This window comes from Cannabis sativa, chromosome 7 (assembly GCF_029168945.1).
Source record: "Cannabis sativa cultivar Pink pepper isolate KNU-18-1 chromosome 7, ASM2916894v1, whole genome shotgun sequence".
NCBI lineage: Eukaryota > Viridiplantae > Streptophyta > Magnoliopsida > Rosales > Cannabaceae > Cannabis > Cannabis sativa.
The window spans coordinates 23,473,801-23,495,930 of record NC_083607.1 but is presented as its reverse complement, the minus strand read 5'-3'; the positions used below and the strand labels follow the sequence as shown (position 1 = coordinate 23,495,930).

The following is a 22,130-nucleotide window of genomic DNA, read 5'->3' as shown; positions in this document are numbered from 1 at the left end:
TACTCCACCCCCAGAGTAATCACCATCTCATCAACAGACTTTCTAGCACCCAGGCAAGTCTTGAAATCTCATGTGGTGTAGTCTAAGAGTTTCAAAACCACCCTTATTAACTAACATATAGTTCCTCTTCTTAATCTTAAAATTTACTTGATTGTCTTCCAATGTTCTTCTCCTGGATTAATCTGATACTTACTCATTACTCCCACTCAACAGCAGGTGTCTGGTCTAAGGTATACAAAAGCATATCTGAGACCTCTCACTGTTGATTTAAGAAATTCTTTCATGGCTTTATCTTTTCTGAAATAGTTGAAACTTTTCCTTAGATAAATAAAATCTATGCTTAGAAGTTGTGAAGCTTCTATAGATTGCCATTTGGAAAGAAAATGCTCCAGCATCTCATGCTTGCATTAGAGTAAGTAATTACCAGGTATACCACAAACCATAGGTTTAGATAAACTCAAACCTATAATACTAGGAACAGGATGTTTTGTTAAGTCCATTGAATAGACTTATGAACGAAAATTTCCTTTCATGTCCTTATAATAGAAAACTTAAGGTTACTCCATGTGAATGGATCAAACCATAGTTCTCTTGGCTTTCTTCTTAGTTTCTTATATTGACAATCCATTACTTGTTTAAATTCACAATGGATTTTAATCACTAGTGTCTTCCAAGTTATAAGAAGGTGAGTTCCTAGAAACTCTCCCACTACAACAAGGTACCGTGAACTATGTCAAAGAAAACTAAATGGTATTGACCTCTTCAGTTGTGTTAAGACAACAGAGGCAGTGGGATCATCTTGTAAAATAAGATGATAGAACACTTATGGAATCAAGAAAAAAAAATATCTCCTTTATTTGCTACTTTATTTTAAGACTTTTTCATTTTCTCAGAAAAAGTGGTATTTGTTTAAACAAACACTTTCTTATCTAATGACTATGGGATGCTCCACCCCTAATCACTTAGAATAGCTAACAAACATGCAAACCAAGGTTAGCAGTTCTAGCTTTTCTTAAGATTTCGATTAGGTCATCCATGAATCTAGTAATGATTTACATTAAGTATACAACCATTGTATCATTCTGAAATTTTATTACCATAGAAGGATTTAGGCAACGACTAGTAACTAATCATCAATATGCAACTCGAATTTCTGGGGAGGTAAGTTTGGATATAATTCAAAATCAAATTAATGATCTTTGAACTGCATATCTACTAACTTTTTCTCCACCCCTATCAGTTCGCAAGATCTTTAACCACTTACCATTTCTAGAAATTCATGAAATTTTTCAAATATTTCAAATTTCTTTTGTGTAAGGTAAAATCTAGAGTGATCGTTTTAAGAATACAACGAAAACTCATATCCACCCCTGAATGTACATCCATCTGCGAATGAACTTAATTTCAGTGGATATAGGCATATTAACTCTTTGCAGAGAATGATCTTGTCAAAACCACTATGAACAAGATACAAATGCCATAGATTTAATATGTGGTTGTATCTTTTGATGACTTAAGTTACATCAAAGAGTTCTTAGAATAGTGCAAGTGGATTCTGGTCACAGAGTACTAAACTCATACAGTTTAAATCCATTGAAAGAAAATGGTTATGAAACACTTGTGAAAGTGTAACTGTATAATTAGTAACTCTTTCTTGGACCACCACTACTAATCTAACTCTATGATTTGCCTATGAAAGTAGGAGATATCTAAGATTGAGGATTTATATCATTTAGGGATAGAATTCCAGGAATATAATCATATGCGTCATCTAATTTCTTAAGAAAAAATAAGACTTTATATGATTTATAGACCATTCATCCAATGATATGTCATTAAGCTAATTCGAAATGAACAAGCTAAGAGGAATTAGGATAATTTCGTTTTAAATAAGAATCCAACGATGCTCCGATTAGCGAGAGTCAAAGTAATCTTATTTATTCAATCTTCTTGTTTCATATTGTAAAATACTAGTCTAAGGTGTCATCAATTGATGAACAGCTAGATGTTGCATATACAATATTTATCTTTCGAGATCTAACACTACTATGTTAGTCTAATGGTGAAAATCCATTAGGGATTTATCTCATTAGAAAAACAAGCTAAGTTAGACCAACAATGAAGATTCGAAATTAAACTGCAATTTAATAACAGAAAATAACATGGTTCAATACAAATTCATACATAATTCAGAAATTATTAAGCATATAGCAAGTAGGAATGACAAGTGAAAATACTAAAACATACAATCCTAAATAATTTCCAAGGTTTTCAACAAAATGATATCAGTGTCCCGTTTAGGCGAGAGTCAAAGCTACCATTCATTGAATAGAGTTGTCAGCTCATCTAAAATGTCAAACATTCTAGCAACCTTTTATTCGATCAAGATGTGAATCTGCGTTGTCCCGTTTAGGCGAGAGTCAAGGCTATTCTATCTTATGAGCTTCCACCATTATTTTATATTCTTACAAGTCTTATACAGTCGCCACCATTAGGGTGGTCATAAAATATATAAAAAAAAACTTACAAGATTGTTAACTCAAAATTTTCGATCTCCTTGTTTTGATGATTAACAAATATTTGATTATTATTTGTTACTAATGATTTATTGATTTTGTAGCAAATTTAAAAGAGAAAATAAATATTTTGGTATTTTTACCAAACTTTTGAAAGCAACACTAAATGGATTCAACAAGCATATCAAGAGCAAAAGATTCATCAAGGGATCAACAACTCAAGACCCTATTCAAAAGAGGTCTTCAAAAGCCCAAAGTCAAAAAGTCAACCCGAAAGTCAAAGTCAAAGTCAAAGTCAAGGTCAACTCTCGGGAAAAGTCAACATGGGATCAAAAACATGCAAATCAAGCTAGGAGGCTCATCTACATCAAGACTACTCAAAATCAAATGGTATAAATTTACTTTAGTCTTGTTAAAGTGATTTGCATAGCACACTAAGTTTTTATAAATTTGAATTTTGGCCCATTCACTAACTTGTGCAACAAGTTTTCTCACACGATAGTTCAAAATTTTTTTTGATTGAATTTCTAAATCACATTTTGTTTAACTAAGAGAACAAAGTTGGAATTTCTGAAATCGGATAATCGAGTAAGAAGTTATGCGCGTTTAAGTCCCGAAAAATGGCACTTTTGCCTCTGGTCAGCCATCCGGAATTCCGGTTGGCAATCGAAATTCCGGTTGTAATCAATCCGGAATTCCGGTTCCCATCCGGACTTCCGGTTCACGGCTGACCTCACCTCGGGAAACGTGCTAACGGCTATAAACGGCTAGTTTTCTTTCAAACACTATATAAACTCGATTTTTCTTTCAAAAAACAAGTTGGTTGAGCATTTATTACATATATCTAACCTATCTAAGTGAGATTAAGGAGCTTCTAAGTTTGAAATCCAAACCAACACTTTTCACACACTTTGAGCCAAAATTTGATTTTATTCATCTTAAGTGTGCTTGCTTTTCACTTTAGGTTTCCATTGTATCATCATATTTCTAGAGTGATTTTAGCTTGTATATCAAACACATTTCCATATTGTGATTGAGGTGAGGTTGGCACCGGTTTTGTAAACAACCCGGTAATAGTGAGATTGGCACTTCAACAATCCGAGAAAGAGGTTAATAGTCCTCGGGGGTGCGAAACTATTGTAAGAGGTTTGGAAATACCTTGGTGAAAATTTTCCGGTTGTAAGGGTTAGTCAAGCCCGTTAACTTGGCTCGATATTGGAACTCAAAGCTAGGTCCATAGCTTTGAAGACCAAGGACGTAGGTGGCATAGTTCTACCGAACCTTGTAAAAATCGAGAGTTTGCATTTTCTAATCCTTAAACTCTTTACTTTACAAGTTTAATTATTTGTCTTAATATATTGCTTTCCATACTACTTGCTTTTACTTGATTAATTGACTAATTGCATAATTTTGTGTTAAAAGTTTTAATTTTTCGAAATTAGTTTAAATTTCCAATTTACCCCCCCCCCCTCTTGGAAACATATCTTGGGCTAACAATTGGTATCAGAGCAAGGGCTCAAATTATTTGATTAGATTTCACAATCTAGAGCATGGCGTTTCCAAGTAATTCACAAAATAACATGTTAGAAGGTTTTAGCACAAATAGAGCACCATACTTCAATGGAGTAGATTTTCCTTATTGGAAAATTAGAATGGAAACTTACCTTCAATCTATTGACTATGATTTGTGGCATATTGTGTCTAGTGGTCCTTATGTTGCTAAACATGTCATAAATGGTGTTGAAGTAATTAAGACTTATGAAGCATATGATGAAAATGATAAGAAAATACTTTCTAAAAATGCTAAAGCTAAATATGCTCTTATATGTGGTTTGGATAGAGACATTTTTAAAAATATTGAACAAGCCTCTACCGCTTATGATATGTGGAAAATGCTTGAAGTTACTCATCAAGGAACTAGTGCTATGAAGGAAACTAAAATTCAAATTTATTCCACTCAATATGAGAACTTTAAGATGAAATCGGATGAAACCATTGCTAATATGTATACTCGCTTCACTACAATTACTAATGGTTTGAACTCTCTTGGCAAGGTACTTACTCAAAAGGATATGGTGACCAAGATTTTGAGAAGTCTCACCAAGGCTTATCAAGGAAAGGTGGTTGCCATTCAAGAAGCCAAGGATCTCTCAACAATTCCCTTGGAAGAACTAATTGGCTCACTCATGAACCATGAAATTTTCATGAGTGCTCAAGAAGAAGAGGAAGTTGAGAAGAAAAAGAAGACTATTGCATTCAAGTCTTCCTCCTCCCATGCCATTAGTGAAGAAGATGAGGAAAGCTTATGTAGTGACATGGAGGACTTGGCACTCTTCTCTAAGAAATACAAAAAGTTCATGAAATTCAAAAAGAACTTTGGGAAGAAGCCACAAAGAGGGAGTGACTCAAAAGAAAGAAAAAGCAAAGATGATCCACCAATTTGCTTTGAATGCAAGAAGCCCAGACATATGAAGATGGATTGTCCAATGAGAAAGAAGAACAAATACAAAGGAAGGGCAATGTTGGCGGATTGGCTCAATAGTGACGAAGAGGACTCCGAAGAAGAAGGAAAGAATGAAGTAGCAAACATGTGCATGATGGCACTTGATGATGGGGTAAGCATTTCTAACCAAAATGATTGTGATTGCGAAAATGATGATGATAACTTAGATATGCCATATGATGAGTTGTCTAATTCATTTAAGGAACTATTTGATGATTTTGGTAAATTGCTTGTTAAAAACCAAACCCTTAGAGAGAAGACCAACATGCTTTTAAAAGAAATTGAGATTTTGAAAATAAATGAAAAAGAACTTATAGCTAAATCTCAATGTGCTACATGTGCTTCACATAAGAAAGAAATTGTTGAATTGAAAGCCCATGTGAGAAGCCTAAAAAATGACATATATACCTTCACTAGAGGTAAGGAAGGCTATGATCTCATGATGGGAAACCAATCATGTGGTTTTTCAAAAAATGGTATTGGTTATGATCCTAGTAAGAAACAAAAATTTTTGAGAAACTTTTTTGTGAAATCATCTAGTCTACCTCACTTTACATGCACATATTGTAACCGAGATGGTCATACTATTTCTTATTGTCATGTAAAGAAATTTGCATATCTAGGCAAGACTAAATGGGTACCAAAAGGTTCTAGAACTAACATGAATGGACCCAAAGTTATATGGGTACCAAAAGCCAACAAATGAACTTGTTTTTGTAGGAATCAACAAGAAACAGCCAAAGCTTATGGTTCTTGGATAGTGGATGTTCAAAGCATATGACCGGTGATCCATCAAGATTTTCAAGCTTTAAAAGCAAGGAAGTGGCTTTGTCACTTTTGGAGACAATTCAAAAGGAAAAATCTTGGGCATTGGTGATATCGGTAACATATACTCTCCATGTATTAAAAATGTGCTTCTTGTTGATAATCTTAAACATAACTTGCTTAGTATTAGTCAATTATGTGATATAGGTTTTCGTGTTGTGTTTGAATCCTCAAAATGCTCCATTGAAAATGTTTCAACCAATGAAGTTATTTTCCTTGGAGTAAGGAAGGATAATGTGTATGTTATTGATGTTGATTCTTTTGATAGTAAAAATAAATGTTTAACCGTTATGAATGATAATTCTTGGTTGTGGCATAGAAGATTAGGACATGCTAGTATGGATTCTATTTCAAAATTGGTTAGAAAAGATCTTGTTATTGGTTTGCCATCTATTCCATTTGTTAAAGATAAACTTTGTGATGCATGCCAATTTGGAAAACAAATTAAAACATCTTTTCATTCCAAGAAAGAGATTTCAACTACTAGACCTTTGCAATTGCTTCATATTGATTTATTTGGTCCTTCTAGAATTGCTAGTCTTGGTGGTAAATACTATGCATTTGTAATTGTTGATGATTTTTCAAGATTTACTTGGGTTATTTTCTTGACTCTTAAAAGTGATGTTTTGGAAAACTTTGTCAAATTTTGTAAAAATGTGCAAAATGAAAAAGGATATTCTATTACCTCCGTTAGGAGTGACCATGGTGGTGAGTTTGACAATGATGCCTTAGAATTGTTTTGTGATGAACATGGTTTTAACCATAACTTTTCGGCACCAAGAACACCACAACAAAATGGAGTTGTCGAAAGGAAGAATAGAACAATTCAAGAAATGGCTAGGTCAATGCTAAATGAAATTTCATTACCAAAATATTTTTGGGCCGAGGCCGTCAATACTTCTTGTTATATTTTGAATCGTGTTTTCATTAGGCCCAACATGAATAAAACCCCTTATGAGCTTTGGAAAGGAAGAAAACCCAACATTGGCTATTTTAAAGTTTTTGGATGCAAATGTTACATTTTAAACACCAAGGACAACCTTGGAAAATTTGATGCGAAATCTGATGTTGGAATTTTTATAGGGTATTCAACACATAGTAAAGCTTATAGAATTTATAACAAAAGAACTAATGTTGTTGAAGAATCTATTCATGTTGCTTTTGATGAGACTAACCCGCCTACAAGCAAAAGTTTAGATGATGATGTTGTAGGTTTGGGAGATGAGGTTCAAAATCTCGAAATTGGAGAGACTTCCAATGCTCCTTCACAAACTCCCAAAGAGGAACCACCCGTGGAAAAGGTAAATGAAAGCCAAGGTATGAACTCTAACCTTCCACATGAGTGGAAATTCAAAAGTGCTCATCCTATAGACCAAATTCTAGGTGATCCTTCTCAAGGTGTCACTACTAGAAACTCCCTTAGAAACTTGTGTAATTTCATTGCTTTTATTTCTCAAATTGAACCAAAGAATTTTAAAGAGGCCGAAGTTGATGAATTTTGGCTTCTAGCTATGCAAGAAGAAATAAATCAATTTATAAGAAATAATGTTTGGGAGTTAGCTCCAAGACCGTCACATCAATCGGTGATTGGAACAAAATGGGTCTATAGAAATAAGGTAGATGAGCATGGGGTCATTGTGCGTAACAAGGCTAGATTAGTGGCCCAAGGTTACAATCAAGAAGAAGGAATTGATTATGAGGAAACCTATGCCCCGGTAGCAAGACTTGAGTCCATTAGAATGTTGTTAGCTTTTGCATGCCGCAAGAATTTTATCTTGTACCAAATGGATGTAAAAAGCGCATTCTTAAATGGGTACATTATGGAAGAGGTTTATGTCTCTCAACCACCCGGTTTTCAAAATCATAAATACCCTAACCATGTTTACAAATTGAAAAAGGCTTTATATGGTTTAAAGCAAGCTCCTAGAGCTTGGTATGAAAGATTAAGCACTTTTCTTATTTCAAATGGTTTTTCAATGGGTAAAGCGGATAATACACTTTTTATAAAAAGAAAATCTAAAGACATTATTATAGTACAAATTTATGTTGATGATATTATCTTTGGCGCTACTAATGATGCTCTTTGTGAAGAATTTTCTAAGTGTATGCATAGTGAGTTTGAGATGAGCATGATGGGAGAACTCAACTTTTTTCTTGGACTTCAAATCAAGCAACAAAAGGATGGCATATTCATAGGTCAAACTAAGTACATCAAGGATCTTCTTCAAAAGTTTGACTTGGCAAATGCAAAGTCCATGAATACACCCATGAGCACATCCATAAAGATGGACAAAGATGAAAGCGGTAAGAATGTGGAAATCACCAAGTATCGAGGTATGATTGGCTCTTTATTATATTTAACCGCTAGTAGACCGGATATTTTGTTTAGTGTTGGTCTTTGTGCTAGGTACCAATCTTGTCCTAAAGAATCCCACTTAAGTGCCGTTAAGAGAATATTTAGATACTTGATAGGCACAATGAATCTAGGACTTTGGTACCCCAAGAACTCAAACTTTGAAATAGTTAGCTACTCGGATGCCGACTTTGCCGGTTGTAACACGGATAGAAAAAGTACTAGTGGAACTTGTCACTTTCTAGGAAATTCCTTAGTGTCATGGTTTAGCAAGAAACAAAACTCGGTAGCTCTATCCACAACCGAAGCCGAATATATAGCCGCGGGTAGTTGTTGTGCACAAATACTTTGGATGAAACAAACTCTTAAGGATTTTGATATTGATTTTGAGTGTACACCCATAAAATGTGATAACACTAGTGCCATTAACCTCTCTAAGAATCCAATATTGCATTCTAGAGCCAAGCATATTGACATAAGGCACCACTTCCTTAGAGATCATATCCAAAGAGGTGATATTATGCTAGACTTTGTAAGCACCGAATTCCAATTAGCGGATATATTCACCAAGCCTCTTAGTGATGAGAGATTTAGTTTCATTAGAAGAGAGCTAGGAATGACCAACTTAAATGAAATATAAGGTTTGTTAGCTATGAAAAAAAAAAAATTTACTTACTTATTTATGCATAATTATTCCAAATATGACATTAATGAGATTTATATGCATAGATGAGAAAGTTTATTGATACTTGACCTATATGAACTATACTTGTTGAAAAACTCAAAATTATAGGTCAAAATGTGGATTTTTGGTGAACTTTGGACTTGTTTTTAAACAAGTGAACATGTGAATTTTTTCATATTTGATTTTCTTATGTGTCTATATGCTTGAATATGTGAAATTGAATGTATTTAGTATGCCTACAGGTTTATCTTGATTGAAATTTGCATGAAACAAATTTTTGGTACCTCACTTGTTGAATTTATAGATTTTTAGGCCTAAAAGAGTGTTTTTCGCCAAACTTTCTCATTTTTCAACATTTTTCGATTCCGTAAGTTTGTACACCTCACATTTCACTTCATAAAACTGCTGGAAAAAGAATTTTTCAATTTCGTTGCATAAAACTCATTTTCGGTACGGTTCTAGTTTTCTTGGCAATTTTCGAAAAACTTACCGTAAATCGTCATTTTTCATTATTTTTTAGTTTTTCTTGTTTGAGCAATTTTTTTTTATCCTATTAAAGGTATTAGAATTGGTTTGGGGTCATTTGGGTCAAAATTGGAATTTTTAGGATGTTTTTAGGGGGAATTTTCTGGTCTGCTGCACCAACCGGAATTCTGGTTGTACCATCCGGAATTCCGGATGGCGCAGGACCAGAAAATAAGGGTTATTTCGTCTTTTTGATGCGATTTTTCCTTTTTAAAACCCTACCACCGAATTTTTTCATTCCCCATTCAGATTTTCAACCCTAATACAGCAGCCACTCCTCCCTTTTCTCTCAAATTCTCTCTTTCAAAACCTCACTTTCATCTTCCAATAATTAAAAAAAAAAAAAAAAAAAAAAGAGGGGTGTGTTCTTCAATGGCTTCCTCATCTCATCCTTCCTCAAGAGCTCCCAAGAGAATGGCTAGTGCAATTCAACAAAGGGAAATAAGGGCAAAAGCAAGGCAAGAGCCCACTCTATTCTTCAATGATGAGGATCACAACAAGTTTGTCAATGATTTCTCTTCTAGGAAGATTCTCAAAGGTAAAATTTGTGATCTCCCTAGCCTTGATTAATACTCCATTGTATCCTAGACTAGTCCAAGGTTTTTATGCTTGCATTAAACCTACCTTAGAACCTTTAGGTGTTATAGGAACCCTTAGAGGAGTAGCTTTTGAACTCAATGTAGCATCTCTCAATGACATGTTAGGAGCACCAAATAGTGGCATATTACTTGAACCCAAACTTTCTCTCAAAAATGATGCCATTTTTAACTTTGATGAGTGTTCTAGGAATATTTGTGGTGATGGCCCTTTTATTATGAGACCAAAAAGACACCAACTCACTTTAGAGGCTAAAATTCTCCACAAATTCATTGTTGCAAATCTTGCTTCTAGAAGTGGACACCAAGATGAGATCAATTCCATTGATCAATTACTCATGCATCTCATCATAGCCAAAACTACACCCATCAACCTAGGCTATCTTATTTTAAAATTCATAATTGATGTGGACAAGCCTAATATGATTAAGGCACTTCCTTTTGGTTTTCTTCTTAGCTACCTTTTTCCTCTCTTAGGAATTCCTACCCTACATGAAAAGAAAAATGATCCTACCTCTAGTGACATTCTAGGATCCAAAACTTTCAAGGCTATGGGTTACAAATTCCTTAACAATGAATGGGTGTTCACACCAAAGAGAGGGCAAAGAATGCAAATTGATTTGGAGAGTGATGATGAAGAAATTAATTTTCCCGCAAGTGAAAGTGAAGAAGAAGAAGAAGAAGAAGAGATGCCTCCTCAAGCTCCTCCCATGCCTAACTTTCCCCAATTCAACCTTGAGGAAGCTTTTACTCGTCTTCACACTTCGGTTGACAACCAATTTCAAACCTTGAGGAATGATCTCAACTCACAACTCACCAACCTCAACAATGACATCAACACCATGAGGAGTGACATGGTTTATGGGTTTGCAAATGTGCAAGAGGAGATGGCACAATGGAGGGCATACATGGATCGCTTTGGCCCCCCACCAAACTAGTTCTTGCATAATTTTTTTTTTGGCATATTTAGTATCTTTTTATTTTTATTTATTTTTTTTTTGGTTGTGTGCAAAGGCTTCATGCCTCTTGACTTTGTGTTAGTTGGTCTCTTTCTTTGTTTTATTTTTTTTGTTGTGTTGAATGTTATTTTAGATATTATGTTTTTTTTTTTAATGCATTGGATTGTTGCTTTGTTTTTATTTTTATTATTTTTTTTCTTTTCTCTTTTCTTTTATATTTTGTGAATTCCTTGCCACCCTTTTTGATGAATCAAAAGGGGGAGAACAACTATTGATTAATTTTTGGCATCACCTCAAATATTTTTTTGGTATCTAATTCATTTATCATAAGTAAAAATTGAGGGGGAGTTTACAAATTCATGCAAGGTAAAATTAAAAGGTAAATTTTTTTTCTTGCACACATTAAGGGGGAGCTACTCCAATTTACTTTGCTTAAATTTTTCTTTCCCTTTCAAAATAATCAAATATTTGATATCATCAAAAAGGGGGAGATTGTTAACTCAAACTTTTCGATCTGCTTGTTTTGATGATTAACAAATATTTGATTATTATTTGTTACTAATGATTTATTGATTTTGTAGCAAATTTAAAAGAGAAAATAAATATTTTGGTATTTTTACCAAACTTTTGAAAGCAACACTAAATGGATTCAACAAGCATATCAAGAGCAAAAGATTCATCAAGGGATCAACAACTCAAGACCCTATTCAAAAGAGGTCTTCAAAAGCCCAAAGTCAAAAAGTCAACCCGAAAGTCAAAGTCAAAGTCAAAGTCAAGGTCAACTCTCGGGAAAAGTCAACATGGGATCAAAAACATGCAAATCAAGCTAGGAGGCTCATCTACATCAAGACTACTCAAAATCAAATGGTATAAATTTACTTTAGTCTTGTTAAAGTGATTTGCATAGCACACTAAGTTTTTATAAATTTGAATTTTGGCCCATTCACTAACTTGTGCAACAAGTTTTCTCACACGATAGTTCAAAATTTTTTTTGATTGAATTTCTAAATCACATTTTGTTTAACTAAGAGAACAAAGTTGGAATTTCTGAAATCGGATAATCGAGTAAGAAGTTATGCGCGTTTAAGTCCCGAAAAATGGCACTTTTGCCTCTGGTCAGCCATCCGGAATTCCGGTTGGCAATCGAAATTCCGGTTGTAATCAATCCGGAATTCCGGTTCCCATCCGGACTTCCGGTTCACGGCTGACCTCACCTCGGGAAACGTGCTAACGGCTATAAACGGCTAGTTTTCTTTCAAACACTATATAAACTCGATTTTTCTTTCAAAAAACAAGTTGGTTGAGCATTTATTACATATATCTAACCTATCTAAGTGAGATTAAGGAGCTTCTAAGTTTGAAATCCAAACCAACACTTTTCACACACTTTGAGCCAAAATTTGATTTTATTCATCTTAAGTGTGCTTGCTTTTCACTTTAGGTTTCCATTGTATCATCATATTTCTAGAGTGATTTTAGCTTGTATATCAAACACATTTCCATATTGTGATTGAGGTGAGGTTGGCACCGGTTTTGTAAACAACCCGGTAATAGTGAGATTGGCACTTCAACAATCCGAGAAAGAGGTTAATAGTCCTCGGGGGTGCGAAACTATTGTAAGAGGTTTGGAAATACCTTGGTGAAAATTTTCCGGTTGTAAGGGTTAGTCAAGCCCGTTAACTTGGCTCGATATTGGAACTCAAAGCTAGGTCCATAGCTTTGAAGACCAAGGACGTAGGTGGCATAGTTCTACCGAACCTTGTAAAAATCGAGAGTTTGCATTTTCTAATCCTTAAACTCTTTACTTTACAAGTTTAATTATTTGTCTTAATATATTGCTTGCCATACTACTTGCTTTTACTTGATTAATTGACTAATTGCATAATTTTGTGTTAAAAGTTTTAATTTTCCGAAATTAGTTTAAATTTCCAATTCACCCCCCTCTTGGAAACATATCTTGGGCTAACAACAAGATTACTTATCTTTCGAGATTAAACGGTGCTAACTTGCTAATGAACGTTCTTCCATTAGGGAGGATTACTCACTAAAACAATAGCTATGTAAAACCAACAATGGAGATCGAATATGCTTATAATAATAAAGCTCATTATTTTAATGAAGGTTGTATTTTCTCCTAATATTTATTTTAATCAATTTATTTTAAATATATATTTATTTAATTAAAATTTCCAATTTAGAATGAAAAATTCCAAATATAAATTTTAATTTAATATTTATAAATTATACTTAGATGGATAAATAACGTGAATTATTTCCATCTTAGTAATAATTTTCATAAATATTTAGAAAATTTTTCAATTTAAGTTGTTTCAAAATTAATTTAAATTAATTCATAACTTCAAATTTAATTTTCTATAAATATATATTGCATTTCGAAAATGCTTTAAAATAAAATAAAATAAATCCTGAAAAATTACTCTAATTTTATGTTGGCCCAAAATTAATAAAAATTAATTTTTAACAAAAAATATAATTTCCCTATTTAATTAAATATCTAAGAAAAATTTCAAATATTTAAGTATCATGATTAAAAATCAACTTAAATATTAATTTTCTATTTAATTAAAGACACTAGAAAAATACTTCAAGCAAAACAGATAATATCTATCTAGACTTTCATAGACTAATTAATCCAATTTCTAATTATAATATATTTTAGTTCATTTATTTTAATTAATCATTAAATGAAAAAGTCACTGATTTAAGTTGGTCCAAAATTAAATAAATAATTTTCAACTTTAATCTATTTTTCAAATAAAATTCGAAATTTCTACATTAAAGAAATGCAATTTCGAAATTTTGGGAAATGATTAATAAAATAAAATAAAATATATTTTGAAAATGATTCAAACTTAAGTTATTCTGAAATAAGATTCCAAACTTAAAATAATTTTTCAACTTTAATTAAATAACATGAAAATAACAATATTAAAGTATCATGATGAAAATCAACTTAGATATTGAAATTTTCAATTTAATTAAATGTATTAAATTCAAGAAATAAATAATTAAGTATAAAGGAAACTTAATTATTAATTCTAGTTTAATACTAGGAAAATATTCTAAACATAGATTGTACCAAAATTAATTAGGAAACAATTAATTTCACAATCTATGATATTCTCCTATTTAATATTAGAAATAATAATTAGTATAGAAATAACTATCTAGAATATATATCATTAACTAAGTGTTTTTCTAAAATTAACTTTAAAATATTACATGAAAAATAAATTTCATATATTTTAAAAGTTAATTATGTTGCTAATTCAATTTTAATTAGGTTAGACTAATATAATTAACCTAATACAATTATTTAAATAAGACAAATGGGCCTTCACAATTGGGGTAGTTCATGTGAGGGGGAGCTGGGTTCAGTATGTCGTACCCACTTCTATGGCCCCCAACTCTCACACAAGGCCCAAAAGAGAGGAATTTAACCTTAAAATAAACAATTGTTATTCATTGAATAGGCCCAAATCTAATTGGACCTAAATAAATTTCCTTATGTCAAAATTTATTTTAGCAACCTAGTCCATTTACTTAGTAAAAACTTAAATGGGCTTCCTATATGCATCTAAGCCCAAAAGCAAACATATAGGCTCACACAGGTCAAATGATTTGGATGAGCCCTATCATGTTCCTAGGTTTACACAGATGAAAGAAGTACAAAATTTACGTATTACAAATTATATATAAGATCTATCGTCAATTGGACTATGATTAAAATCAGATCATAGGATCTGTCAACAAGTTAATCATAGCAATTTAGATCAGATAAATAATAGGTTTGTTAAAAAGTTTTTAAATAAACAATATAAATAAACAAACATTGTCCATGTAACAGATGTGAATTAAGATATTAATATAATTAAATTATTATTCTTAAACTAACCAAATAAAAGAAACTAATTTTAAAATATCTAGGTTTATTTGAATCAAATTAAATTAAATATCTAATAAGATCAATGATTTGAAAGGAAAGAATCTTCAATATCACTTTCAGATCTTATAATTTAATAAAATAAACCAATTTTAAAATAGATTTGGTTAGATAATTATTATTTTAGGAATAAAATAATAAATGAATAATAATTACCATAATTATATGTCAAAATATCTCAAATTAAGCAATATTCAAATCTCTATAAAAATATTTATGTTATTTAAATATTTAAGATATGATTTATAAATTTCTAATAAGGAAAAAAATGATATATATATATATATATATATATCTATAGTAGAACCTCTATTTAAGAATACTCTATTCAAGAATAACCTCTAATTTGTTATAAAAAAATCAAGTCCCGATTTGTGCCAGTTATAAATAAGAATAACCTCTAAATTGTAATTAGTTATACATTTTTTAAGTCCCGTATTAACAAAGTATACCTCTATATAAGAATAATTACATCTTAATAAAATATATACATGTATTTTATAAATTTATTTATGTAAAATTAATAATTTTATTTTAAATTATAATACATATATGAAATTATATTTACTTTACAATATTTCTATTATGATATAGTATTAATGATTGTTTATTGTTATTATTGTAACATTGATATTTTTTAGTTTTTTAATTTTTTTTTTCTAGTGTAACTCTATTTAGTTATAACCTCTCAATTAGAATATAATTTACTTGGTCCCAAGTGTATTCTTAGATAGAGGTTCTACTGTATATAGAAAAAATATCATTTATAAACTTATAATTTATAAATAATTAAATATTTAACAAAATAAAAAAATTTTGAATTTGAAAAACATTATGGTAAGTATATCTATAAAAATATCTATGTTAATTTCAAATTTATTAATTATTTAATTTGTCATATAAGATAATTTTAATATATAACATTTTAAATAAAAAGACAAAGTTATCTTTTAATTTAAAATATCTTAAATATCAAAATATACAATCTTATAATTAAATAACAAATAAATATTAAAGAAGTTAACAAATTTTTAAATCTGATCATAATAGGAATTATTTAAAATTGGAAACATTCCAAAATAGAAATATTTAAAATTGAAACAAATTCAAATTGAAAATATTTAAAATTAGAAATATTTCAATTTAGAAATATTTAAAATTGGAAAAATAAATTTTGGGAAACAATCCCATGAAAAAATTGGATTTTTGGGGAAAAAACCTCAAAAATTCGCAATTTGTCGGGAACTGTCAGGATAGGCTGCATGCAGCAACCATGATTTCCAATCTTCCAAAATTCATAACTTTCTCAATTTTTATCGGAATCGAGTTTTGTAAAAAACAAAATTGCTTAATTTTTCACATGGAATCCAAATAAAATATTTTCAAAAATTGAAAAAATATATTTCATGGAAAAATTTCGTACAACATCAACATTCATCAAACAACACATAAACCAACATGAAACCATCCAAATCAACACAGAAACATGCAAATCATCGTTTTAATTCATATTACATGAAAGTAAATCATTACCATGGCTCTAGTGCCAGTTGTTAGAAATTATTTTACCAGGATCTAGATTTACTAACAAGTATGTTGGATTAACAACCTAATATGAATTCTAAAACAATGAAAATAAACACATATAAAGTTAGAAAACCTTACAGTGGGTGCAGCGGAATAATATGACTCCTTCCGTTCAGATCTCTAGCCCTTGATTCCTTTCTGTAGCAGAGCATCACCAAGATCTGAACCTGGATCTTCTTTTCTCCTTCTTTGATGCAGAAATTCCATAGTCTTACATACTATGATTGAGGTACCACTTGATGTGTGTGGGCACTACTCATCTCACAAGGATTTTGAAATTTTCTCTCTTTTTATCTCTTGAATTTCGTGGTCTTATGCATCATACAAGAGAAGAGAACAAGGTTGCTTTATATAGGGACAAGGGAGAGCACAACTTTCCAAATAAACAGTTTCCTCTTTTACTATGTAATTGATTAACTGCCTTATTTAGTGTGATCCACCACTTTCCTATTATTGCTAGGCTTTGATTAGCAATTACATGGCAATTAAAATTGAAAATAATAATTGGGAAAATCAAAACCATGTGGCCGGCCATAGGGTGAAATGGGCCTCACTTGGATTTTGAAGTTTCCTCAATTTTATTTCTATTTCTCCAAAAATGTCATTTTTCCAATTCTAATCATTTAAATGCCAAAACTAATTATTTAATAACTAAAATAGATTATTAAATAATATTGTCATTTAAAATAATTATTAATTAGACATACAAAGTCTCTTAATTAATAATTAAACCTAGAAACCCTTTTCTTTACGATTTCATCCTTAAACTGTGAGAATTCATAAAGTAGACATAGTCTAACTTTTAGAATTATAATTGATTAATTAAAATCAATTAACTGAGTCTTACAAGCAGTATGGTCTCAACTAGTATGGGGACCATGAGTCTATATAACCGAGCTTCCAATAAGTCGAACTGAATTTACCAAGTAAATTCCCTAACTTATTAATTCCTCATTGAATCCACACTTAGAACTTGGAATTGCACTCTCAGTCATATAGAACGCTCTATATGTTCCACGATATAGACACGTCATTAGTTATCCATTGTTATAACCCTAATGTGATCAATGATCCTCTATATAGATGATCTACATTAAAAAGGCACTACTGTTACCGCTACACCTTCAATGTATTTTATCCTTAAAACACTTAACGCTGTATAAATGATATTTCAGCTAAGTGAAATGAGATCTCCACCATTTATCTTCGTTTGGTTAAGCTCGAAGGAAATCATCCTTTACTTCTATTTGCCAAATAGAAGCTATAGATTCCATATTTATGTTAGCGCTCCCACTCAATTGCACTACCGTGTTCCCAAAATGTAAGTATCACCCTGACCCAAAAGTAGGCTTAACTTAACAAATCAAAGAACACGAATAACACTCTTGAGATTGAGCCTAACCATATCAGGATTGAGATCATTTGATCTAGGATCAACAAGTGATATTGAATTGAATAGATATTACGGTAAGTTTTAATATATCTAATCAAAGTTCAATATCGGTCCCTTCCGATGTATACTCCATACATCCGATACTGGTAAACTTTGCCAATGTCCTGGAAAGAACATAACACTTTTCCAAGGTGTAAGAATACCTATCGCTGATTATACCATGTCAGTCTAAATCCAGTGTTCTGACAAATTAGGGAATAAAATTTTGAACATATAATAAAGATTATATTCCACTGTGTTGACAACACTATAATCTTTAATAAACTCATATGTTCTGGACTTAAAAAGAATTCATACATTATATACATATAATCATGAAATAAATCATGTGAACCATGCAACATAAAATGTTATTTCTGATCTTTATTAATAAGTAAATCTGATTATATGAAATGAGTTTTATTTAGGGCATAAAACCCAACAATTTCATCCTAGGCATCCTTCTCTACCGCTTCCCCGTGTTCCAACTCATCAGGCTGGTAGGTGAATTCAGCTATAAAGTCAGCAAGCACTTGCCCATTGATGGTTGTCCGCGGTACATCGGAAATGTCAAATTGACTTAGTTCAATCGTCAATTTTAGGAGGCATCTTGAGGTCTCTGGCTTGTGCAAAACTTGGCACAAGGGATAGTTGGTCAGCATGACAATTGAGTGGGCATGAAAGTATGGCTTTAGTTTCCTTGAAGCCATCACTAGTGTGTAAGCCAACTTCTCCATCTCCAGGTAGCGGGTCTCAGCGTCCACCAAGCTTTTATTGACGTAGTACACTGGTTGATGTTGTTTCCCCTCCCCTCTTGCCAGGGCCACGCTGACGGCGTGTTTTGAGACACCCAAGTAAAGGAACAACAATTCTCTTTCTCTGGTTTTGCTAGCAGCAGTGGCTTTCCCAGGTGTTCTTTGAGCTTTTATAAAGCTTCTTCACATTCCTCTCCACAGGTGAACTGCTTGTTTCCTCTAAGTGTATCAAAGAACGGTAAACACTTGTCAGTTGACCTTATGATAAACTGATTGAGTGCTGCTACCCTCCCTGTCAAAAATTGCACTTCCTTACGGTTCTTTGGTGATTCCATGTCTATTAGGGCCTATATCTTTTGCAGGTTGGCCTCTATTCCCCTTTCATTGACCATGAAGCCTAAGGACTTTCCCGACGAGACCCCAAAGACACACTTGACGAGATTGAGCTTCATTTGATACTTCTTCAAGGTGTGAATGTTTCATCCAGGTCTTTAATCAAGTACCCGTCTATTTTGACTTCACCAACATGTCGTCCACATATACTTCCATATTGCGCCCAATCTGGTTGGCAAAGATTTTGTTGACAAATCTGTGATATGTGGCCTTGACATTCTTGAGACCAAAAGGCATGACTCGATAGCAATAGAGTCCCTTATCCGTTATGAAAAATGTGTGTTCCTCATCTACTGGGTTCATGGGGATCTAATTATAGCTTGAGTATGCATCCATGAAGCATAACACTTTGTTTCCGGCCGTTGCATCCACCGTCTGATCTATGCGGGCGAGTGGGAAGCTATCTTTTGGGCATGCTTTATTCAAGTTAGTGAAGTCGACACAAACCCTCCACTTCCCATTTGGCTTGGGGACCAGGACGAGGTTTGACACCCACACTGGGTAGAAGGCTTCTTGTATGGAGCGGTGCATGTCGAGTTTGTCCACTTCCTCTTTTAACGCCACATATCGCACCGAGTCAAGGGCCCGCCTCTTCTGTCTTACTAGTCGGGCCAACGGGTCTATGTTTAGGTGGTGAGACATCATTGTGGGACTTATCCCCACTATATTTTCATGTTTCCAAGCGAAGACATCTGCCATCCCCACAAGGTATTGCTTTAGCTCGCATTTGAGGTCCTCGTAAAGTCCTTTCCCAATCTTAAGCACTTTCAACGGATGCTCGGATATCAACACTTCTTCAGTTTCTTTGTTGGGTTCAGCATGAACCTCCTCCTCCCTCACCTGTGGCTCCAAGTCTACCCAGGTTCTTTGCTAGTGTGCCTCCTTGTCACAAACAACCATAGCCATTGACTCGCGGGGTTTCGTGGCCATTCTAAGGGAAGTGTTGTAGCACTCTCTCGCCTCTTTCTACTCCCCCTTGCAGTCGTGACTCCCCTGGGATTTTGGAACTTCATGGCTAGGTGATAAATGGACACATTTGCCTTCAAGCGGTAGAGCGAGGGTCTCCCAAGCACCGCATTGAAAGCTGTCAGACTTTCCACCACAATGAACGTGGCCATCACAGTCACCTGTTTAGGTCGCTCTCCCGTGGTGAGGGGAAGCTCAATCATTCTTAGGGGATAGACTGAGTCCCATATGAACCCATATATGGGTGTTGTGCATGGCTTCAAATCCTTCATGCCCAACCCCATTTGTTCTAGGGCACTCTGATAGAGTAGGTCAATCGAACTTCCGTTGACTACGAGTACTCAATGGACCCTAGCGTTAGGTAGTTGGACAGCCAACACGAGTGGGTTGTTGTGGGGAAAGTGAACTCCTCGTGCATCTTCTTCAGTGAATGTTATAGAGTACCTCTCCTTTTTCGAATTCTCGGGCAGTCTTTGTTCCAGGTTCATCACCATAGGTTGTTGTTTGGCCTCTCTGGCATACCTGTCTCTTCCCTTCTAAGTGTCTCCTACTATTCCAAGTCCTTTGCAGATAGTTCTGACATCTCTTTTCACCTCAAGGGCCTTGGCGGGGTGTTCTTGTCTTTGCTCCTCCCTCCCTCTCTCCTCAGGGCGTCTTTCATCTGTCTGGTAGCCCCCTAAGTACCCCCTATGGATTAGGTCCTCAATATCCATTCTGAGGTGGGTACACTCTTCAGTGGTGTGCCCTATATCCTTGTGAAATTTGTAGAACTTATTGGGATCTCTCTTGGACCTATCTTTTCTCATTGGAGGCGTCTTCTTAAACGGCACCCGGTGTTCGTTTGCCATAAAGATGTGTTCCATTGAGCATGTGAGCCCAGTGTAATCAATCATTTATCTCTATTCAGCCAAGCTCGAAGGAAATTATCGTTTGACTTCTAAATACTTATAGAAGATATAGATTCTATATCTATGATCAGCGCTCCCACTCAATTGAACTACCATGTTCCCAAGATGTAAATATCCGCCAGAACCATAAGTTAGCTTCCACGAACAACTTGAAAAGCATAAATAATACAATTAAGCTGAATCTAACCATATCAGGATTAAAATCTATAGACCTAAGATCAACCACTGATATTGACTTAGAAAGATATAACATTAAGTTTATGATATCTTATCCAAGATCAATATCGGTCCCTTCCAATGTATACTTCATACATCCGATACTGGTATACTTTGCCAATGTCTTGGATAGTAGGGCTGAGCATCGGTCGGTTAGGTGGGTTTTTTCTATATAAAAATCCAGAATTTAGTTTTCGATCTGGCTTGGTACAATCCAAAAACCGACCGACCAATACAGAACCTATCTTTAAACCGACCGTTTTGAACCTCGGTTTGGTCAGTTTAAACTGCCCAAACTGAACTTTTTTTTAAAAAAAAAAATGATGCAATTTATTCTATAAATTTATTATTCTACATTTTACAACTACAAACATACAAATTAATTGTTCAAAAATTAATTATCTTATTCTTTTAACTTTAATATTAATAAAATAATAATATATTATTAGTATTTATACTACATAAAGCAAAACATAACTTAATAAATTAGTATATATGTATCACAGTCAGTTTTAGTTTTTTCGGTCGGTTTATTACAAAAAAAAAAACCGACCGTTCAATGGCAGTTTTAATCGTTAACAACTTTTTTTATTTTCGGTTCCGTCGATTTCGGTTCCAAGAGTGTTCGGTAGGTTGGTTTGAACCGATTTTTCGGTTTTCTGGATTTTATGCTCAGCCCTACTGGAAAGGACATAACACTTATCCAGGGTGTAAGTATACCTTAATGCCGAGTATCATGTCAGTCTAAATCCACTGAACTGACAAATCATGGGAATTAAACTTTTGAACATATAATCATGATTATATTCCACTGATAGACGACACTATAATTATGAACAAATATATATTTATATATGTTCTGCAGTTAATAGAATTTATACATTAAACATAATAATAAAATAAATCATGTGAACCATGCAACATAGAATAATTTCTTATCTTTTATT

At 33.2% G+C, this 22,130-nt stretch overlaps 1 protein-coding gene across 1 annotated transcript; it reads right to left on the bottom strand.

Annotated features, from left to right (window-relative positions):
* Window positions 1-19,207: 19,207 nt before the first annotated feature.
* LOC115696597 (uncharacterized) lies at window positions 19,208-20,343 on the bottom strand. The gene is made up of 3 exons (XM_030623490.1): window positions 20,134-20,343; window positions 19,541-19,933; window positions 19,208-19,402 (listed from the first exon to the last, which is right to left on the bottom strand). Exons 1-3 carry the CDS (start codon window positions 20,341-20,343, stop codon window positions 19,208-19,210), a joined length of 798 nt encoding a protein of 265 aa, XP_030479350.1.
* Between the last annotated feature and the right edge of the window lie 1,787 nt (window positions 20,344-22,130).